The following is a 19,826-nucleotide window of genomic DNA, read 5'->3' on the forward strand; positions in this document are numbered from 1 at the left end:
TCCATTGGGGGGGGGGGCATACAGACTCCCTGAACAGAATACCGAACGCAGATGTGAACCAGGCCGTAGAGCACCTAACTTGGCATTCATAGAGCTGATGAGTTTGGTACCACACCCTTAACTTGTGATGTGCCAATATTTAAGAGTGTAGGGCCTACAATGCTTAAGTCCTTTACATTTACTTTGATGATTAATTTAGGGACCTCTAGGAGAATCATAGTTATAGTATGTAACATGTTTCCTTACAGTTTTATGCTGTAACATAGGCAAGAAAAATACATAAAAGTATTCCATCAAGCTCAAGCAGAACACGAACAGCAGACAAAACAGCAACACGCAAGCAGTATGTCAGGCATGAAGTGCAAATACAGCAGAGACAGATCTTACACGGATACCCGATATGTGAAGTGTGACGTCTCCTTCAGCAACCAAAATAACCGGTTTAGCCAAACACAGAACTAACAAAGCAGCAGAAAGAATGTGGGGAACCAGGCAGACCTGAGCCAAGTATACTTGGAGTACATAAGGTCTCATACATGACACTGAAAGCCTGCTGTAGATGTTCTGATTTTAGTTCTTGTTTTGAAACTTTCTGTAAACTTAAGGTGGCAAAATTTTTTATAAAGATCAGATAAATCTGCATTTTATAGCCAAGATTTTAATGTGTCAGGGAGCAGCCTGAAGGTCCCTGACAGCAGAAGCCTGGGGGAAAAAAAATACACTGCCATACTGAACTGTATAGATTCCCAAAACTTTGCTGGTCTTCGAGATAAACTAATGAGATTTTCTGCTATGCTAAAGAAGTAAGCTTCAGTTTGCCATCAGAAAAGTGTAGTATGCAGTACATATGAGAAAAATCATATTTCATTCAGCAAGATGATCATATTGGAGCCATCATGGATTATGTATATAGAAACCACAAGGCCAGTGTGAACCCAGCCAAATCAAAACTATATAAGAAAAGCACATCTGTGCACAGCTTTAAACATTACAAGACGTTTGTAAAGAGACTTACACTGCAGACTTTGCTGATCAGGACCCGGGTACCAGAAATCTGGGTGCACATTGAAGCGGTGATGGGCAGTTGACTGAGCTCTGGATGTCGAACGACTCCTCTCCTTATTTCCAAAGCAGAGAACCATGACCATTCTTCTGGCATTATATGGTACCCACAATCTTATTAAACCTACACTACATCAAAGCACCAAGGAGTTGGCAGCTACAAACACACAAGACAGGGCAATAATCATCCTTGTCCTCGTTGGCTTGTGTTCAGAACCAAATGAGATTCATTTCTAAGAAACAATGAAATGTCATTATCTTCTTATATAGATAAAAGTCTTGCAGTGGTGCTGCTCATACTTGTAAGTCATATGTGGCTTCCTAGCTTCTGCGCGCTTCTAGCACCTCATCCGTCTCCTCCTCCTCCTCTCCCACGCTTTTACCTTGTGGAGGGGTGGGAAACTTGTCTCTGAGCAACAAACTCAAACAATATAGCTACCTGTAGGGTGTAGGCTGTCCTTAGTCTACTTACACTTGTTATCTTTTACCATTCAATGTTATGAATACAGCTGGTGCCACTGGAGCTTACACAACAGCCTGAATAATTCACCAACACCACACAGCGGAGACAAAGGAGGCCAGCCATTTATTTAGGGTTTGAGTGGAAAGCTGGGTTTAAGCAGAATATTTTCTTCTTTATAATAAGGACTGCCATCTAATATTGCAAATTATTCCTATGCTGTCAGCACAAAAGAGCACCTATACACACACCTGGTGGTTACCACACAAGTCACCTCAACACCACAAACGTTAAAACTGATTAATTACACAAAAAGTCCAAAACTTTCTAAATAATCCTGAAATCAGAAGCAGGAAAGCAAATATATTAGAAACAGTAGTACAAATATACACAGCATGTGTGTCTATGTAGTGGGGGCAGATCGCACTACTGCCATTCAGGAACCTGGAAAAGTTGTGAGCTATATTGTGTTATTGTAGTCTTCACATAGTTTTCCAGTAAAGGTTACAACAAGGAAACATCAGGGACTTTAAGGTGACAAGGACATGAATTTACATACACAAGATATAAATCCTATATACTTTTTCCTTTATTTCTAGTCTCTTCATGAACTTTATATATCATCTAAACCATTTATGAAAGCAAGTGTTTTTTTTCAGCAGATACCTCTGGACTTCCCCACAGCCCACTATCTGGGTAATAACTATTCAGGATAAAGGCAAGTCTCCTCCAAAGAATCTACAAACAGATGGGTGTGTGAAAACAGACATGGAAATGGAAATTTTCTCTTTGTGACTTTCAATGGGATCTTAAATGAAAAATTCCCAGACAGGTGTTGCTTGACCACACCTATACCAAGTAATCTACATTACAAGTAAGTTAAAAAAAAAAAATAAAAAATACCCCATGGTAAAAATGGGCCTAATTCAACTGGAAAATAGCAACAAAAGCAGGCAGAGGAATGTTGGTGGCACCATTAATGCACAATGAGTATCGTAAGACCAACCACACACTGTCCAATGGAAAAAAAATGTGCCTAAAAGTGTCTAAAACACAGATCTATAGAGAAGACATGTACGACATTTTTTGGTGCAGGTTGTACAAGAATTTTTCGGCTAGGGCTACGACAAGACTGCTAAAACAATTTCTAGATATAAATTAAACTCTGAAATTGTTAGCGGAGATTAACTGCTTCAACTGAGATTAATTTGTAGGTAGAAATTGCTCAAAGTAAAGGTGTAGAGGAGGAAGTCACCTGCAGGAACATCTGAGTTTCCATAGTGAAAAAGAGACACCCCTCATTCACATCTGTGTTAGTATTCCATCCTGGGGAGTCTGTATGGGGACCCCCCTCAAACGGAATACTAAACGCAATTGCAAGCAGTGTGTCAGAGAAAGCACATGGACCCCATAGACTATAATGGGGGCCTGTCCGCTTGCCACGGGCTGCCCGCACGAATCATGCAGACAGGAAAGTAGATTGTGAACTACTTTCCTGTCCGCATGATCCCTGCGGAGATCTGGCAGCAAGCACACAGGCAAAAACAAAATAAAAACCTGTTCGTCTGAGCAATAACTAAACATAACTTATAATCTAACTATATGTGTGGCTTACTTCCAACCACACAAACAAAACAAGCGCAATATAGTCTCGCCGGACTCAGGGTTACAAGACAGAACAATACACCTCCTTTCACTCCATGGAACTGCACTGCAAGGCAGGATCTGCAGCCTTTTCTGGCCCAGTAATGAGCCGAGGATCTACACCTGGGCTGAGGCCTACTCTAGATGGATGGGATGGGATGGGATGGGATGGATAGATTATATATATATATATATATATATATATATATATATATATATATATATATATATATATATATATATAGTGTATATATGCCTGGGATGTAAGGTTGACATTTCAGACTACCTAGTGGGTAGGGGTAAACAGCGTATCTGATTCATCCCGACGTCATAACAGCACAAATGTTTCAGGCATTTACAAGAGCATACTTCTGCACATCATAACATCTACAAGTTCAGTGTAGTCATTATTCTGTCATCATTGTCCAAATCATTATGACTAGAATAGTATTAACTCTTTTCATTTAAAGGGAACTTGGCAATAAAAAAAAAAACCGACAAGTGCACTAGTGACAGAAGTGTGTGTGTGTGAATAGGTTTTAGTTCTATAGGGTTATTCCTTGCAGCATATTACCAGAACCGTGAGACAGAAACCCAAAGCATTCACAATATGTAGGCTTTCCCAGCCTGCCAGCCGATGACTGACTACTATCTCTGTGCGTAGAAAAAAAAAAAAATTAACTGAAGTGTCTACTGACAGAGAAAGTGTTAATGACCCTAGCAATCTTTGAATGATTAATGATAATCTTTGCATTTAATGAAATGAAAACAATTGCAGCTGAGCAGCCAGTCTACTTTAAGGGGTTTTACTGAAGTTTAATACTGATGAGCTATATTTAGGATGATTCATCAAAATCATATCAGTGGGGGTCTGGATTCCGGCACCCTCGATCACCTGATTGAAGGGCCTGCAGCACTTGGAAAAACTTTACTGAATACCACATATAGCACCACACATTATAGAGTGGCTGTGTCTGGTATTGCAGCTTGAACGGGAAAGAGCTGCAAAAATGTCATGTGACTTATAAACATAAGTGAGTGTTAGAGGTGCCGGAGGTTGGACTGGGAGAATGGGCTTATTAAAATCTCAACGGGTCAGCCTGTTGCTACGAATATTAGATAGTTGGTCCATTCCACTGAAATCATAAGGTTTGGACACATATCTTAGCTAATTTAAGAGGTTATTATGTACTTGTTGGAGGGCGCTATGGAAGGATAAGTATAAAAAAAAAAAAAAAAAGTTGAAGGTATCTGGAAGGGGGAGGGGAAGGGGGAATAAAATGTATTCACAAAAACAAGTTTACTTGGAATGCAATGAGTTAATTTATAAGCCGTGTCATTAAAAATTCATAGACCAGCTATGGAGCTTGTGAATATATCATGAGCTTGTGACAGAGTTTCAAATGACAGATTTATTTTAATAAAGAAACAAAACACACACAAACACACTCGAACATGACAAGCCAATCCACATTCCCTATTCACATAGTCAAGCAGGTGACACATAAGCAGTGCTGAGGGCTATGGTCACTACATGAAAACTCACATTAGATGCTCCACTGGAAACACAAATATACCGACATAGAAGAAGCAAAAGATCACTTTAAAATGAGGCTTCACATATCTCAGGGAGCCCCTGAAAGTAATGTGACTATCTATTTCTTTATAACTTATGGCCAATCCCTACATTAGGCCATCAGTGCTAGATAAGTGGGGTAGGACTTGCTCTACTCCTCTGTTCACATGTACAACTAGACCATGGACTTTGTCTAGTCAGAGACAAAACAATTGCCACAGCTTTGTACTATCAGTAGAGATGAGTGAACAGCGTTCGACCGAGTACATGTTCAATCGGATATCAGGCTGTTCGAGATGTTCGATTCCAGTCGAACACCACGTGGCAAACTCACTAAAAATTCGATTCCCCTCCCACCTTCCCTGGCGCTTTTTTTGAATAAATAACTGTGCAGTGGAGGTGGGACAGGAACTAGGACAACGGAGGCATCGAAAAAAAAAAAAATCAGAAAAAGTAATTGGCTGGCTACATCAGGTGACCTCCAATTTATACGAAAAGTGGATTTAATATCCGGTTCATATGAGATTGTGAACTGTGTGACTGTGAGACAGGGATAGATGTACTGGCATACTGGTAGGGTTAGCTAGGGATTACCTTTATTTAGGTGGGAATGTTACTCACACAGCTCTTTGGGGCTGTATCTGGTCAGGATCCCTGTCAGCTTGTGATATGCGCGAGCTGACTTTTTCCCATAGGAATGCACTAACCAGCGTTGATTGGCCGAATGTCATACAGAGTACAGCATTCGGCCAATCAACGCTGGTTCTGCCGGAGGCTTGTCTGTGAGTAGTCTAAGATCGGACCAGAATGGAGACTGCTGTGGACCGATCTTAGACTCCGCCTCCTCCGGCAGAACCAGCATTGATTGGCCGAATGCGGTACTCTGTATGGCATTCGGCCAATCAACGCTGTTCAATGCATTCCTATGCCGAGATGTAGCAGTGCTAGCCGTGCGCTCAGCACTGCTACACCGGAGATGAAGCAGAGCTGAGTGTGCGCTGAACCCTGCTGCACACTCAGCTCTGCTGAGATGCAGCAGAGCTGAGTGTGCAGCAGGGTTCAGCGCACACTCAGCTCTGCTTCATCTCTGGTGTAGATAATCGCCATTATCATCATCATCAGTGAATAAACTGTATGTGACCCCAAGGGTAGTGTTAGCATGGACTTCTGTTCATGTTATCCCTTCTCCTATCAATAAGAGGGCATGCTATACTTTGCTCTTTGATTGTCACATAGAGGGATAATGTAATACCCATCTGAGCCTCTGAAGGGTATTATGTAATACTCTCTCACCCAGGCTTTTACCATTGTCCAGGTTGCAGCGCCAAAAGAGTTGCACCGCCAAAGGAGTTTCACCAAACACACAACAAATGCACAAAGTCATGAATAAAGTTTACGTTTCATCCAATCCCTGTCCTGTCCACACCTGAGCTTTCTAGAATAAAATACTTCTCTAGATGCTAAAATAACAGTCATAACGATTATCACTAGAGATGAATGTATAGGTTGCTAAAATTTTTATGGGGGATAGATAATATTTTTATGTAGACTATAATTTGTTTGCACAAAATTGGTTGGCGCATTTCTGCGATTTTGGCGTTTAACTCCAGCCCCTTTGAAAAATATACATATATGTGTGTGGTATGTATCAACTCCTCACATATTGCAGTTTTTTGGAAAGTACGTTTTGTTTGCAGAAAGGGATTGCTTGAGCGGCACTTTAGTGGCAAATTTGAATTTTTATTCAAATTTTACTTGTAATCTGTTTGCTGCAAAGTTGCATGAAGGTGGTTGTATATATATATGAAATATTAAGTTGTTTTTTTTATATCCGGTATGCTGTATAATCTCAAAGAAGTTAGATTTCGGTGTCGGTGTCACAATTTGCTAGGTGCAGTATACATTTTTAACAAACTGGTGAACAGCAGCAAAACAACAGCAAAAACACACACACACACACACACACACACTCTACACCTTCAGCTATTATTTTAAATGTATTTTGTGTGCGAATGTGAGGTGAATATGAATTTGAATATGAATTGAATATGAGTTTTAGGTGCAAATATGTATTTTAGTGCATTTTTTCAAAACATCAGGATTATTTTTTAACGTTACAGTTTAGGTTTTATTTGTCCATCTCAAAACTGTGAAAATTGCTCTGGCTACCGGAGGTACAAAATTTCTGGAGACCCCTAGCAGTGAAAGGGTTAGAGTATAGAGATGAGCAAGTACTGTTCGGATCAGCCGATCCGAACAGCACGCATGCATTGAAATGAATGGAAGCACCTGGTACTTCCGCTTTGACGCCGGCCGGCCGCTTAACCCCCCGCATGCCGGCTACGTCCATTCATTTCAATGCGTGTGTGCTGTTCGGATCGGCTGATCCGAACAGTACTCGCTCATCTCTAGTTAGAGACTTTTTTTTAAATGAAAAATTTTAAATATTTTGTCAAAAACAAATTATTTCCATTATTTAAAAGAGGTAAATTTTACAACACTTTTTTTGTGATCACCGTGTTGTTTCTCTGATATACATGAACGTGTTGTGTGTGAAAACAGTGTAGCATGTGCACTTACCATGTTCTGAGGTCTCCTTTCTCCTTGGTCTCTCTCGTTGTGCTGATACTACAGAGTCTGTCTCTGTGTCATTGTCCAGGTTTTCTTGGCTGCCTCGAGTGTTTGGACTGAAAAGAAGGAAAACAAATTATATGTATAAAAAAAAAAGTATACAAACTATAGGCATTTTCTGTTTTGTTTTAGCATACTGGTTAATATGGAATAAATAAATAAAACCAGGACCCAATTTTAACACATGTATCCACTAGACAACCTGAAGCATTACCCAAGAGAAATCAAAAATGGTCCAATCACCCTAAAAATGGAATATTACGTAACATTCCAGTGGTTCTTTGTTTTTACAGGTATGTGTCCAGTACTTGTACCCATGCCCAAATCCTATTTCTGCAATATATACCGTATTTTTCGGAGCATAAGACGCACTAAGGTTTTAGAGGAGGAAAATAAGGAAAAAAAAAATTGGTGAAATATTTAATAACCTAATAATATAATATTTCACCAATGTAAATAGAACCGGGGGCTTTCGGACACAGGGATACCAAATGTGTATGTGTTTCACAGTAATGTTTTTTGTTTTATATGTATTCTAGGGATATGGGGGTGATTTGAACATATCTATCTATCTATCTATCTATCTATCTATCTAGATATCTATCTATCTATCTATCTAGATATCTATCTATCTATCTATCTAGATATCTATCTATCTATCTAGATATCTATCTATCTATCTAGATATCTATCTATCTATCTAGATATCTATCTATCTATCTATCTATCTATCTATCTATCTAATCTCATCCATGGATGGAAAGAGACACCCTGCAGTGAAGCTATGCAAGAAGAGAAAAAGGGGCGGGCCAGACGGGTGAAGGAGGTGTGGTTTTCTAAGCAAACTTGAAAGCACGCCTCTTTCACCTGTCTGGCTTGTTCCTCCTTCACTGCCTCTCAGATCTGGCTCCTGCAATGATGCCACACAGGCAGGGAAGTAGGGGCGGGCCAGACGGGTGAAGGAGGCGTGGTTTCAAGCTTGCCGAGAAAACCACGCCTCCTCCTCCCGTTTGGCCCGCCCCTCCTTCCCTGTCTGTGTGGCATCATTGCAGGAGCCAGATCTGAGAGGCAGTGAAGGAGGGGCGGGCCAGACGGGAGAAGGAGGCGTGGTTTTCTCGGCAAGCTTGAAACCACGCTTCCTTCACCTGTCTGGCCCGCCCTTACTTCCCTGCCTCTCATATCTCGCTCCTGCAAACATGCGACACAGACAGGGAAGGAGGGGCAGAGCAGGCAGGCACCGTGCTGCTCTCCTTTTGATTCTCACAGACGGCACACAGACACTGCACATGCTGCATTCGGACTATAAGACGCACACACATTTTCCTCCCATATTGGGAGGAAAAAAAGTGCGTCTTATAGTCCGAAAAATACGGTACAAAGCTAATAATGCTATATACCTGCCAGGCCCTTACACAGTGATGAAGTCATCACAGGTCCTGGAAGCAAAAAGAATTGCTGCTGCTGATAGCACTAAAGAAAGTAATGGGGGCATGGTGAGCTGGCAGGACTTTAATAGATCTGAGGTCACACTGTGATGGAGCTGAAAGCAGGATAAGGTAAGACATGAGAGTAGCCAAGTATTACTATTGATAGGGTCTTTTTGACAATATAATGAATACATTTAAAAAATAAATAAATAAATAAAAATCACCTTGTGCTCCAATGTCCCTATTCACATCTGAGTTTGGGGAGTCCATTTGGGAATCCCGTGAACAGAAACCTGTAGAAACTCCATAGACTTTAATGGGGTCTGTGTAGTTTCCTAACAAAACAAGCAGCCCTTTTCTCTCCACATGTTTCATGTGAAAACCTAGCGGAAACCACAAGGGCCCCATTATAGTCTATGATGGCAACTGCTTTTTAATGTGTATAGGTTTCCGTTCGCTTGGGGACCCCCCGAATGGAAACCCTTACGCAGTTGTGAACCAGGCCTCACTCTGTAACTATAGGTAATGAATTATTCAGTCTTTGACTATCAGCTCTATTAGGCCAGGACGGTGATGTGCGACTACAGTGTGCTGATGGATTCTGAGGTAGTCTGACACACACCTACTTTCTCATCATTGATTCAGGCTGCCTCTCTCTCCTTCCTCTCTATAGCTCTGCTTCTTCTGACTGGCTGCTCTATTTATAGACAACTCTGTCATAGAGTCACCAATAAGTTGATGCATGAAGATTCAATTTATGGCAGAAGGATTGTAAAGAACCGACAACTAAAGAGGGAGACTGGAGGGTTGCTTGAAGAATTACACAGTGCTTATGAAAAGCAAATGGCTATCCTAGTAATGCATGCACATGATAGATCCACTGGATCACTGTGTGCACAAGACAAACAAGAGGACACCAATGTACATTAGCAGCTTATACACTTACTGAAAAGATGGAGGACGGGAGTCTCCAATGCCTCCTGTTCGTTCAATTGGAGGGGGTAAATCAGAATGACTGTCAGCGCATACAGAGCCTGCGTCAGACTGTGAGCCTTCTGCGGAGACAAGCTGTAGAAAGAATAAATACATCCATCATCATCATCATCATCATCATCACAGTGACCACACACATAATGCATTTGCAAGATAGTAAGCCCTCACAGGCAGGACCCTCTACCCCACTGTGCCAGTCGGTCATTGTTAGTATTATTTATCTACCTGTATATTCTGTGTATTGTATGTAACCCCCCAAATGTAATGCACCATGGAATTAATGGTGCTATACAAACAATAATAATAACCTAACAGCAGCCTCTACTGTAACAGTGTATACTGCCACCATGTGATGAAAGAAAGACACACCCAAGTAATTTCTGACTGCCACCTAAGTGCAATGTCTTCTAAGACTAGTAGCTTCGTGAAAATCACACATACAAGCAGCAATATTTTCTGTGACTACAATAAAAAAAAATAAAAAAAAAAGTGTACATAAAGACAGAAAGTGGCTGTTTTTCTGATGAAGTTATAGAAGCCAAAATCAAAAAAGGAACATAAGTATAGAAAACAGGTGCAGCTACTTTTTTTTTTAATTTTTTTTATTTATTTAAACCTGAATGCGTGAACTCACATCAAAAGTATATTTTTCCATGAACAAGTGCCCTAGTATGACAAGAACTTTGGAGACTGAGGTGCAATGGTTCTTTGAAGGCCGTTACTTCCTCACTATGGTCATGTATATTCCACAATTACAAGTTAAGAAACTGGTGCAGACAAAATCCCATTACCTCATCTAACCTGTACTTCAAAAAGATATAGAGAAGTCTGTGGTCAGCCATTCTCCCTGAAAGCAGAAAGACCTGGTACACGCCATGACTCACAGCACAAATATGTAGATAGGAAGACGACAGCCAAGTAAGGGAAAGACAAAGAGGAATGGAGTAAAGGATTCAATGTGGGGAAACAAACGCTAGAGAAACATATGCTAATAACAGAAGCCTGGCTGAAGGAGAGATGCGTTTTACTGGATAGCCATGTAAGCATTAAATGAACATACTTGATCTGGAAGTATACAATGGATTTAACTATATCAATATGTAATGGTAACACAACAGGCTACAGATACTGCATGGTCCACAGGCTAGCTTTGATGGTATATAATAAAATACAGAAAGCCCAAAGGTCCATTGCCAAGCAATATGTTCATTATAACTAAAGTCTGGGAAAAGTTTGGTGAACTTCTAGCAAGATGGGCCGAAGAGAAATGACAACTATAACGATTTCCCACTGTCAGCTAATGATAGTGAAAACAACAAGCCCATCTAAATTCAGTAGAAACTAAGAAATATACTACCAAGAATGAAGTGCTAAAAGTAAGAGACATGGTATGCACAGGCTGAGTATGTTACCTTGTACACCAACACAAGCTGCAAGTCTCTGGATGTGAGATACAGATACAAGCTCAATACCAGTAAGGGCATTCTGGGTAAGATGACAATGCCATGGCTGCTGCCTCAGGCTGCAGAAACCAGTAAATAGTAGGGTGAGAAGAGTAAGGAAACATGGATGCTATCATCCAAAAAAGGAACACTCATGTTATTGGGTTGTGTGTCTGTCATTTAATGTTTAGGCTCAAGGCTAAATATAAAACTAGTAGAGATGAGCGAACACTGTTCGGATCAGCCGATCCGAACAGCACGCACCCATAGAAATGAATGGAAGCACCTGTGATGCTGACTTTGCCAGCGGCCGGCGTCACAGGTGCTTCCATTCATTTCTATGGGTGCGTGCTGTTCGGATCAGCTGATCCGAACAGTGTTCGCTCATCTCTAAAAACTAGGCCTAGGCCTGTACAACATTTATGTTTTCAGGCTATATTCACATCTGCGTCAATCTTCACTTGCAGTGTGTGTCGATCATCACTGAACAAAAAAGTGCTGAAAGTCTGACTTTGTCTGGCAGTTTCAGTTTAAAAGAACAGACACTCAACAGATCCCATTATAGACAATGGAGTCCATCAGGAACTGTTAGTGTCTGCTATTTTAGTGGTCCATGTGTCCATGGTTCTGGTCCTTTGACAGACTAGAACAGCAGACAGCAGCAGTCTTCGATATGAACATTGCAAAATAGATCATACACCAGCAATGCCGTGTGTCACATACTGTATCTATTTTGGTTTAGCTCATTATATAGTTATGTATTTATTATGATGAAATGGGGTTTACTGTGAAGTCAGTAAAACTCAATTAAACTTCTGAGGGTGGAACCCATTCTGAAATGAGGATCAAAAGGACCTAGTTTTTGTTTTGTTTTTTTGTCTCCCTCTCTGGATCAAAAATAGGGCAAGCCCTGTCAATCACACCAAACCAGGCATGGAGATCCATCTTGTGGGCTGTTCCCTACCAGCTTATTTTTAAACCAAGTATTCTCTGAAATGCTTTACCTTTCCAGAGTATAAGATTGTTCTTTGTAATGAGAGGCTTTCAGTATTTCATAGTGCCCAGGGTTTAAGTAGAACAATTACCTGACAGGCTCCCTTGAATGCATTAAAAGGGATGTGCCAAGAAAATAACTTATCACCTATCCATAGGTTACCTGATAAGTGTCTAACTGATGGTGGCCTCGGCAGTCAAACCCCCCCCCCCACAGCAATCTCAAGAACAGTGGGACCCCCATCTGAATGGAGCAGCAGTTGCCATTCTGTGTAAGTCTACAGTAGTGCCTGAGATAGCCAAACACCGTACTTGGTTTCTCTTCAACAGCCTCATAAGGTGAATGGAATGGCAACACACTGGGCCCTCCACTCTAGAAGTTGGGGGGCGTCATATCCTATGGCTAAGTTGTAATCATGAAATAAGCCTTTTGTCTGCAAGTGTATGGGAATACAAATACTGAATATTTTTTTTTAATTTTATTTATTTTTTTAAATTGGTTTTCTGATTTTGATAGCAATGAACTATTCTCCGAATAGGTCTTTAGTATCATAGCAATTGAAATCCATCAGTTCTAGTTCCATTGAAGAGAATAGGACCAGAGCATGGAGCCTTCAGCTTACATTTCATCCACTATATTGGTGTGGGGTACGATTGTTGGATCTCTGCTGTACGATATTGATGATCTATCCAAGCAAAATCACTTACCCAACATACAACTCTTCCATTGAAGCATGGTAGCTTTGCATTGTCATCAGATATTTCTTCTTTCACCACCCTACAAGTAAAAAATAGAGAAATCAATACATAAATGGAGAAAACAATAAATGATTATGATAATAATAATAGTAATCTAGTGAATCCCATGCCCACTTTGCAGTAAAAACCGTGGTGCGGACATGCCATGATTTCCAAAACCGGTGTGGTTTCCCCATAGTTATAATTGTAACAGAAAGTCCACAGAGGAAAACTCCTGTGTTGCCATTGTGTTTTCTTCCGCAGGGTTTTTTTTCTACGGGACGTCCCATGGGGCCTTAGCCTCAAGGAGATAACAGGCGCACAAGCAATATCAAGTAACTAATAACACAATAAATACAGCAACACTGAAAAATGCTTCTGCCAGAACTAGTGCACAGTAGATGCCGCAATGTGTTTTCAATCAGGTTAGTCAGCAGCAGAAAATACTGGGGGAACCAATGCTAAACAAAACCAAATGGCATATTAAGGGGAGATGATTCGGATGCTCTCCAAGCCATGACCTTTAATGTCCTAGTAAACATATAGCAGGCATCACTGTGACTTGCACACCCAATTACAGTCCCTTGGGACATTAACAGATGTCTGCAGAGTCAAAGCAGCAGACACTCCAAATAACATAAACCTTCTGAATAAATTCCACACTGGGAATATGCAAACACAATAAAAGCAGACATAAGTATAGGGATTCCTGCTGGTAAGGGTGGATGTCTCAACTGTGGATCTGCAGGCACAGCTGAACAAACCTATGTTGCAGAAGAGAACATAGAATAACAGGGTGGTTATTGCTGTCAGAAATGCTAGAATTTTGCCTTTAAAGTGGCAGATTGTTGGCTGCTACTGTCTGGAACTATTACTTTGGTTATGATGGGAGTCTATATGTGTAACAAACCAGCATAGAAATATAGAAGATTTCACTCACAACGGGTACTGTACAGTGTTAAACTTCTACCTGCTGTCATTGCAGGCCACACACAGTGAACGAGACTCTACTTAACCCGACCCTCCCAAAGTTTATTATAAGCAAGAAGGAAGTGTGGAACACCAACCAATTCACATCATTGGCTTGTACATGGACCAATACAATTTTTAATCTGCACTAGGTGGAGTCTTTTTTTTCCTTAGGCTCTGTTCACATCTTCTCTTTTTTTATGTGCCAGGAGATATTTCAATATCTGTGACTGTGCACCTTTCCTGACTTGTCTAATTTAGTAAATCCATGTATTCCTCAAGGAGAAAAAAAAAAAAAAAAAGTCAAACATCTTCTCATGGAATTCGGCACTGTGCGGTTCCTCTGAGAAAGTTATGAATAATCTGACAACTGGTGGCATGGTCATGACATGGACCACAAGGTTGCCAGTGCTAGACTGTGTAAAGAAATGCCATTGTGACAAGGAACAAAAAGACCCAGTTGTCAGTTTATGTAGTATGAGAAATACAGAGATAACCAAAAAAAATGCAGCTTTCTGAGAAACAATTATCCAGAAGTGAGGTTTCATGACAAAAACATGTATTTACTGATGTAAAGTAGTAAAACTACAACTATACTAATAGTGTGTATTGATTTGTATTGCTTTAGAAACAGAGACTAAGAGAGACCTCTGAAGATTTTGGCCAGCTGTCATCATCAAGCAGTGAAAGTCAACACAATCTGTCAGACGGGAGCCTTATGTACCCCAAATGGCGACATGGATGGTTTCCTTTATTATTCTCTGGGATCTATTCCAGTTTACCCAGAGGAAAAAAAAAAGTGTTACAATACTAATTAATACAATAACAAACTAATCACTAATCAATTCCTGCTATTGTTTGAAAGAGTAAAAAATTTATTTTTTTTAAAAACCCACACTATTGCATGGTATCTAAACAACATTATTGCCAATAAACAGGGAAATCTGACATACACATCCACCTGCAGATTCCACGTGATCAGAACCTGAGAGTAGATTCATGAACATACACAATTTTCACTCTCACAGAAAGACGACATAGAGCCATTACGAGACAGTTTACCGAGATCAGACCCAAAGCCTCCACGATATCCATGTTCTGACCAAATCAGAACCTGTCGTGTTCTCTCCTATATGTTCTTTGGAAATGGTCTTGTGAAGGAAAAAAAAAAAAAATCTATACAAAAGATACTCAGGCCACATGCACACTGCTAAAAACAGTCTGGAAAATCCAGTGCTTCTATTTCCTGCATTTCCGGGAATGAATCTGGTCTACAGACCAAAACTCTTTATTCACAGATAGATACATTTGATGCATATAGGAATCCCTGCCTCCCCATGACTATTGTATATCGTTTGGGACACTAGAAGCGGAGGGCAGGAAAGGACTCCTAGCAGAATAGATCAACATGAAGCACAGAGTCTTGGACTCCAGAACAAATTATATGATCCAAATTTTCCAGCCCGTATTTACACGTATGCTTGGGTCTCAAGTATCCTTATTCGTCACACTTAGACACGTCCAGTAATATCACTGTGCATTGTACACACAAGTAACAAAATGGCCCATAATAATGATACTGTTCTGCATACATCCGACCCTTAGGATGTGATCAGATGGCGCCTGTGTGTTGTGAATATTTCAGGATTACATCCTTACAGATTAAGAAAAAACAAAACAAAACTTCATACAAGCTAATTTTCAAAATCCGACCCCATTTTTAACCAGAAAATATGTGCATCAATGGCACGGTCTAAACACGGCCTTACTAGGTTTCTTTAAGCCGGCAGAATTTACAATCTCCCAACAGTGAGGAATAGCAGATACACAGCTGTTATATCAAGAACTGACAAACTCTCCCATCCCCCGATGACTATGAGGGGATGACCAATAATAAGTGTCAGAGCTTGTATAGCACCCATTGGGACAGGGCAGCTGTCAGTGTCAGACTATAGTGTAGAACACCTGTCCTTTGTTGTTCTGCAGTTAAGATTTCCTGAAGTCACTGTGACTACACACGTACAGCCTAATCTCAGTCTAAGACGAACACACTAAGGCCGCATACACCTGCTAAAGGTGCATCAGTTTATATCATACCTTATCTTGGCGTAGTCTCCAATCCTGGCATTGCTTTACAATTACTGATATGGAATACATCCAAAAATCTGTGCACCCCATGTACTGGAGGAAATAATATACAGATGTCATGGCCATTTTTTTTTTTTTTTTTTTTTTTTGTAAATACATTGTCTTAATTCACATAAAATAACCATATCTTTTCCCTGAGCTCTGCATTGTGCTGATCCCCTCTAACTCCTCCTGAAAATCAATGACTAAAAGCCATGCTCTGAAATAAGGACTTATGATCCTTATAGGACACATCTTATGAAAACGTGCCCCATAAAACCTGGGCCTGGTTCTGTAGGTCGCTATAGATTTTCACTCATGTTTTAATCACAGATGTAAAATGTGATTCATGACAGACGTGAAGGATCTATGAAAATGACCCCCCACCCCTTGACTTATAACAGCGCCATCTGTTTGCCCATTTTTCCTTGGCATGTAAACATCACAAGCACATGGGTGCCAAGCAGCCATTTACAAATATGGCATATGAACATGGTAGCAATGGCAAGGATTATTTTATACTACACCAACTAAATGCCACAGCACTTGTAGCAATACTGCTAAACTGCCTGGGATTCAGAAACTGCACATTACAAAAACTTGGCAGTCAATAAAGCAGCTATCTACTTATATTAATAACCTATCCTTAAGAAAGGCCATCAATATAAGATCTGCAGGGGTCTGACAGGTGGGAACCTAGCAGATCACCCCATTCCAGGACAGAAATGTTCAATGAAGTCTATGGGACAGCTATGCAATGCCTAAAGCTGTCACTATACATCACATGGTAAATGAGCAGATCGGATCCTGTATAGACTATCAATTAGAGAGTGGATAACCTCTTTTAAAAGGGTATTCCCACGTCGCATACTCACCAGTCTTCGTTGCTGTAAATTCTTTCTTCTGGCTTTGTTGCGTCATTGGTGGGCTTTGTTGCGTCATTGGTGGGCAGGGTTACATATGCAAAGCCAGCGGCGAGATGCCACTGGCCCTGCGTGCACGCCTCTCTCTATTACAGCGGATGCCGGGTCTGTATTCGCATTGTGAAGGCTAGACTGGTCTATGAGCGTGCACACAGAGCCAGTGGCATCTCGCCGCTTGGCTTTGCATATGTGAATACAGACCCCGGCATCTGCTGTAATAGAGAGGCGGATGCCGGGGAGTGTAGACGCCAGCACAGATGCACAGGTGCCTGCAACATTGCTATGCTTCTGCCCTGCATGAAGCCAGCAGCGGCAGAAGCGATGCTGTTATTCCGCTCCGCCCCCCCCCCCCCCCCATGACCAGATAAGTCAAGGGATGTGTCAAAAAAAATAATAAATAAATAAAGTGATATAGTGGACAAACAAAGCAGTTTTGCTGAAGCAATGTATTTAGGAAAAGTCTTACATTCACATTAACAAGCAGTATAGATAGGATCCTTGTGATGGGACAACCTCTTTAAACACTACATACATTTACAGGACCCTGATGAAATCCCCCTTTTTTTGTGGAATGACATTTGGCACTTGGGGAAACAGTTAGGTTTAGGTTCTATTAAGGCATAACGTATGGACATTAAAGAGTAATGGGGTCCCCACTCAGGATTTCCCATCTATGAATCAAAACGGAGAACTTATATGTACAAGACTCAAGACATCATAGTATTACATGGATAGCCTTCATCTGAAGAGATCAGCCTATGACCACCTTTACCTGACGGTATAACAATTAAAGTTTTTTTCCAGGATACGTTTTATATGGTTTAGAACAGGGTTTTTTTTTTGTTTGTTTTTATTTAACATAAAAACAAATACTCCCCAATTTCTTACTAATCCTACTGCATTACTATTGTGGACTGCTGCCAGTCTCTACTTACAGATCCGTCATCTCCTGTTTCTTGATATGTATATCCTGGAATTAGATACCAGAGTGTATCCAGTAATGCCCTGTTCACATCTGCTTTTGTATACCGTCCAGGGAGAGTCCGTATGGAGACACCCCCCCCCAAACGGAATACAAATGCAATTTCAAGTGCTGTGATGTAAAAGCACACAGACCCCATAGACTATACTGTGATGTAAAAGCACACGGACCCCATTATAGTATATGGGGTCCATGTGATTTTACAGCACAGTGCTTGCAATTGCGTTTGCATTCCGCTCTCCCTGGACGGAATACAATAGTAGATGTGAACCAACCCTAAGTGTTGATGCAGGAGAAGTGGGGGACTGGTGAAATGAACATTGCTTCCTTTTCACCAGGGTTGTGAAGTCAGTAAGCAAACCCCTGAATCCTATTTTTCCACAGCCAGACTCCAACTCTTTCATCAATGGCTGTCAATAATGAAGTATAAATCCTCAAATTCATTAAAAAGCCGGGCGATTGAGGCCCTATGAAAACATACAACAAACTATGCATCTAATTTCATAACTGTATAATTAAAAATATTTTATTTTGAAGCTTGAGTCTTTTTTCCGCCACGGCTGACGCCACAGCCCTGCTTTTCTCTTTAATTCTTTAGGATTCCTGTAAAAGTTGAATGCACTTAGCTGATGGAAAACAGTAATTCTTCTACACTTTACTTTATGCCAGATTCATTAAATGGACATCTTCATTGGGCTAAAAAAAAATGTTAAAACATATGTGCAAAAAAAAAAAAAAAAAGTAAGATTCTACAACTATTTATGAAGGCAACGTATTACTATATAGTCCATTCCCTTTCATCCCAAATTCCCAGAAAACTGCCTCGTCTGCCAAAATAAATTACACAAAAAGTGCTTGGAAAGCAAAATAACCAATCTCCAAAAAAAGAGTGTTTATCTCAGCAGGAGAACAGAGCACAACCGTCTGCACCTGGTCAAGGCATGCAATGCGCACAGCGGACAGATAGGTAAGAGGGTCCACAGCTAACAGACAACCACTGCAACTGTACTGAGAGCCAAAAGCTGCCGCCAGGAATTTCCACCACAATTGCGACCTGCCTACTGTAAACACCATTCTACAGAAAACTCTGGAAACCAAGCTGTCAGACAGCAGCTGCTAACATGAGAAGGAATAAGTATTTTACCACCGGGTCTAGAAAATAAAAAAAAAGTGTGTATAGTAATGATAAATATAATCAAAAACATTATAGGCAATGACCTACCAAGCGGTTACATAGAGAACTAAGGCAAGGGTCACACTTGCGAACGACGGAGAGTTTGCGGACACCATAGACCCGTTATGGTGAACCTATGGAACGCGTATCAAAGAGGACACTCAGAGCCCTCTCTGCTGGCACGTGCGTCGTCGCCCAGATTGTTCACTAACAGGGAATTCGGTACAGGAATCCCCGCTAGTGAGCGATTGCTGTTTTCAGCTGTATGTATAAATACACATACAGCTGAAAGCTGTCACTGTAGGCCGCGGTCCGCACAACCGCGGCCTACACTGATTGCAGAGTCTGACCTTCTCCCCCGACGCACACATGACGACATAAGTCATCAGCAACTGCAGTCAGAAGGAGGACGATGACGCGCAGTGGCTCTTTAATGGTAAGTATACAGTGCTTTGGGGGTGTACTGAGGAGCATATAATACTTGGTGGGGGGCCTTCTGTGAAGCATATAATGGTGTGTGTGTGTGTGTGGCTACTGTGGAGCATAGAATACTGTGGGGAGGGCCTACACTATTTATATCACACAGTATCTGTTTTATAGCAGACCTGATATTAGTACAAGTTGTAACAACATTGCATGGTCACTATGAATCAGATCCTTTGCGATGCAATTAGTGAACATTAAT

At 40.9% G+C, this 19,826-nt stretch overlaps 1 protein-coding gene across 3 annotated transcripts in view; it reads right to left on the bottom strand.

The window, feature by feature from the left end:
• DVL3 (dishevelled segment polarity protein 3) overlaps positions 1-19,826 on the bottom strand; it is a 49,820-nt gene that overhangs the window by 22,801 nt on the left and 7,193 nt on the right. For all 3 annotated transcript variants that reach the window (XM_075268461.1, XM_075268460.1, XM_075268462.1), the window contains exons 2-4: positions 12,937-13,006; positions 9,747-9,868; positions 7,323-7,429 (exon numbers count right to left, since the gene is read on the bottom strand). In XM_075268461.1, coding sequence (XP_075124562.1) covers positions 7,323-7,429; positions 9,747-9,868; positions 12,937-13,006 — 299 coding nt within the window. The remainder of the gene's footprint in view (positions 1-7,322; positions 7,430-9,746; positions 9,869-12,936; positions 13,007-19,826) is intronic.

Source organism: Leptodactylus fuscus, chromosome 3, assembly GCF_031893055.1.
Source record: "Leptodactylus fuscus isolate aLepFus1 chromosome 3, aLepFus1.hap2, whole genome shotgun sequence".
Classification (NCBI taxonomy): Eukaryota; Metazoa; Chordata; class Amphibia; order Anura; family Leptodactylidae; genus Leptodactylus; species Leptodactylus fuscus.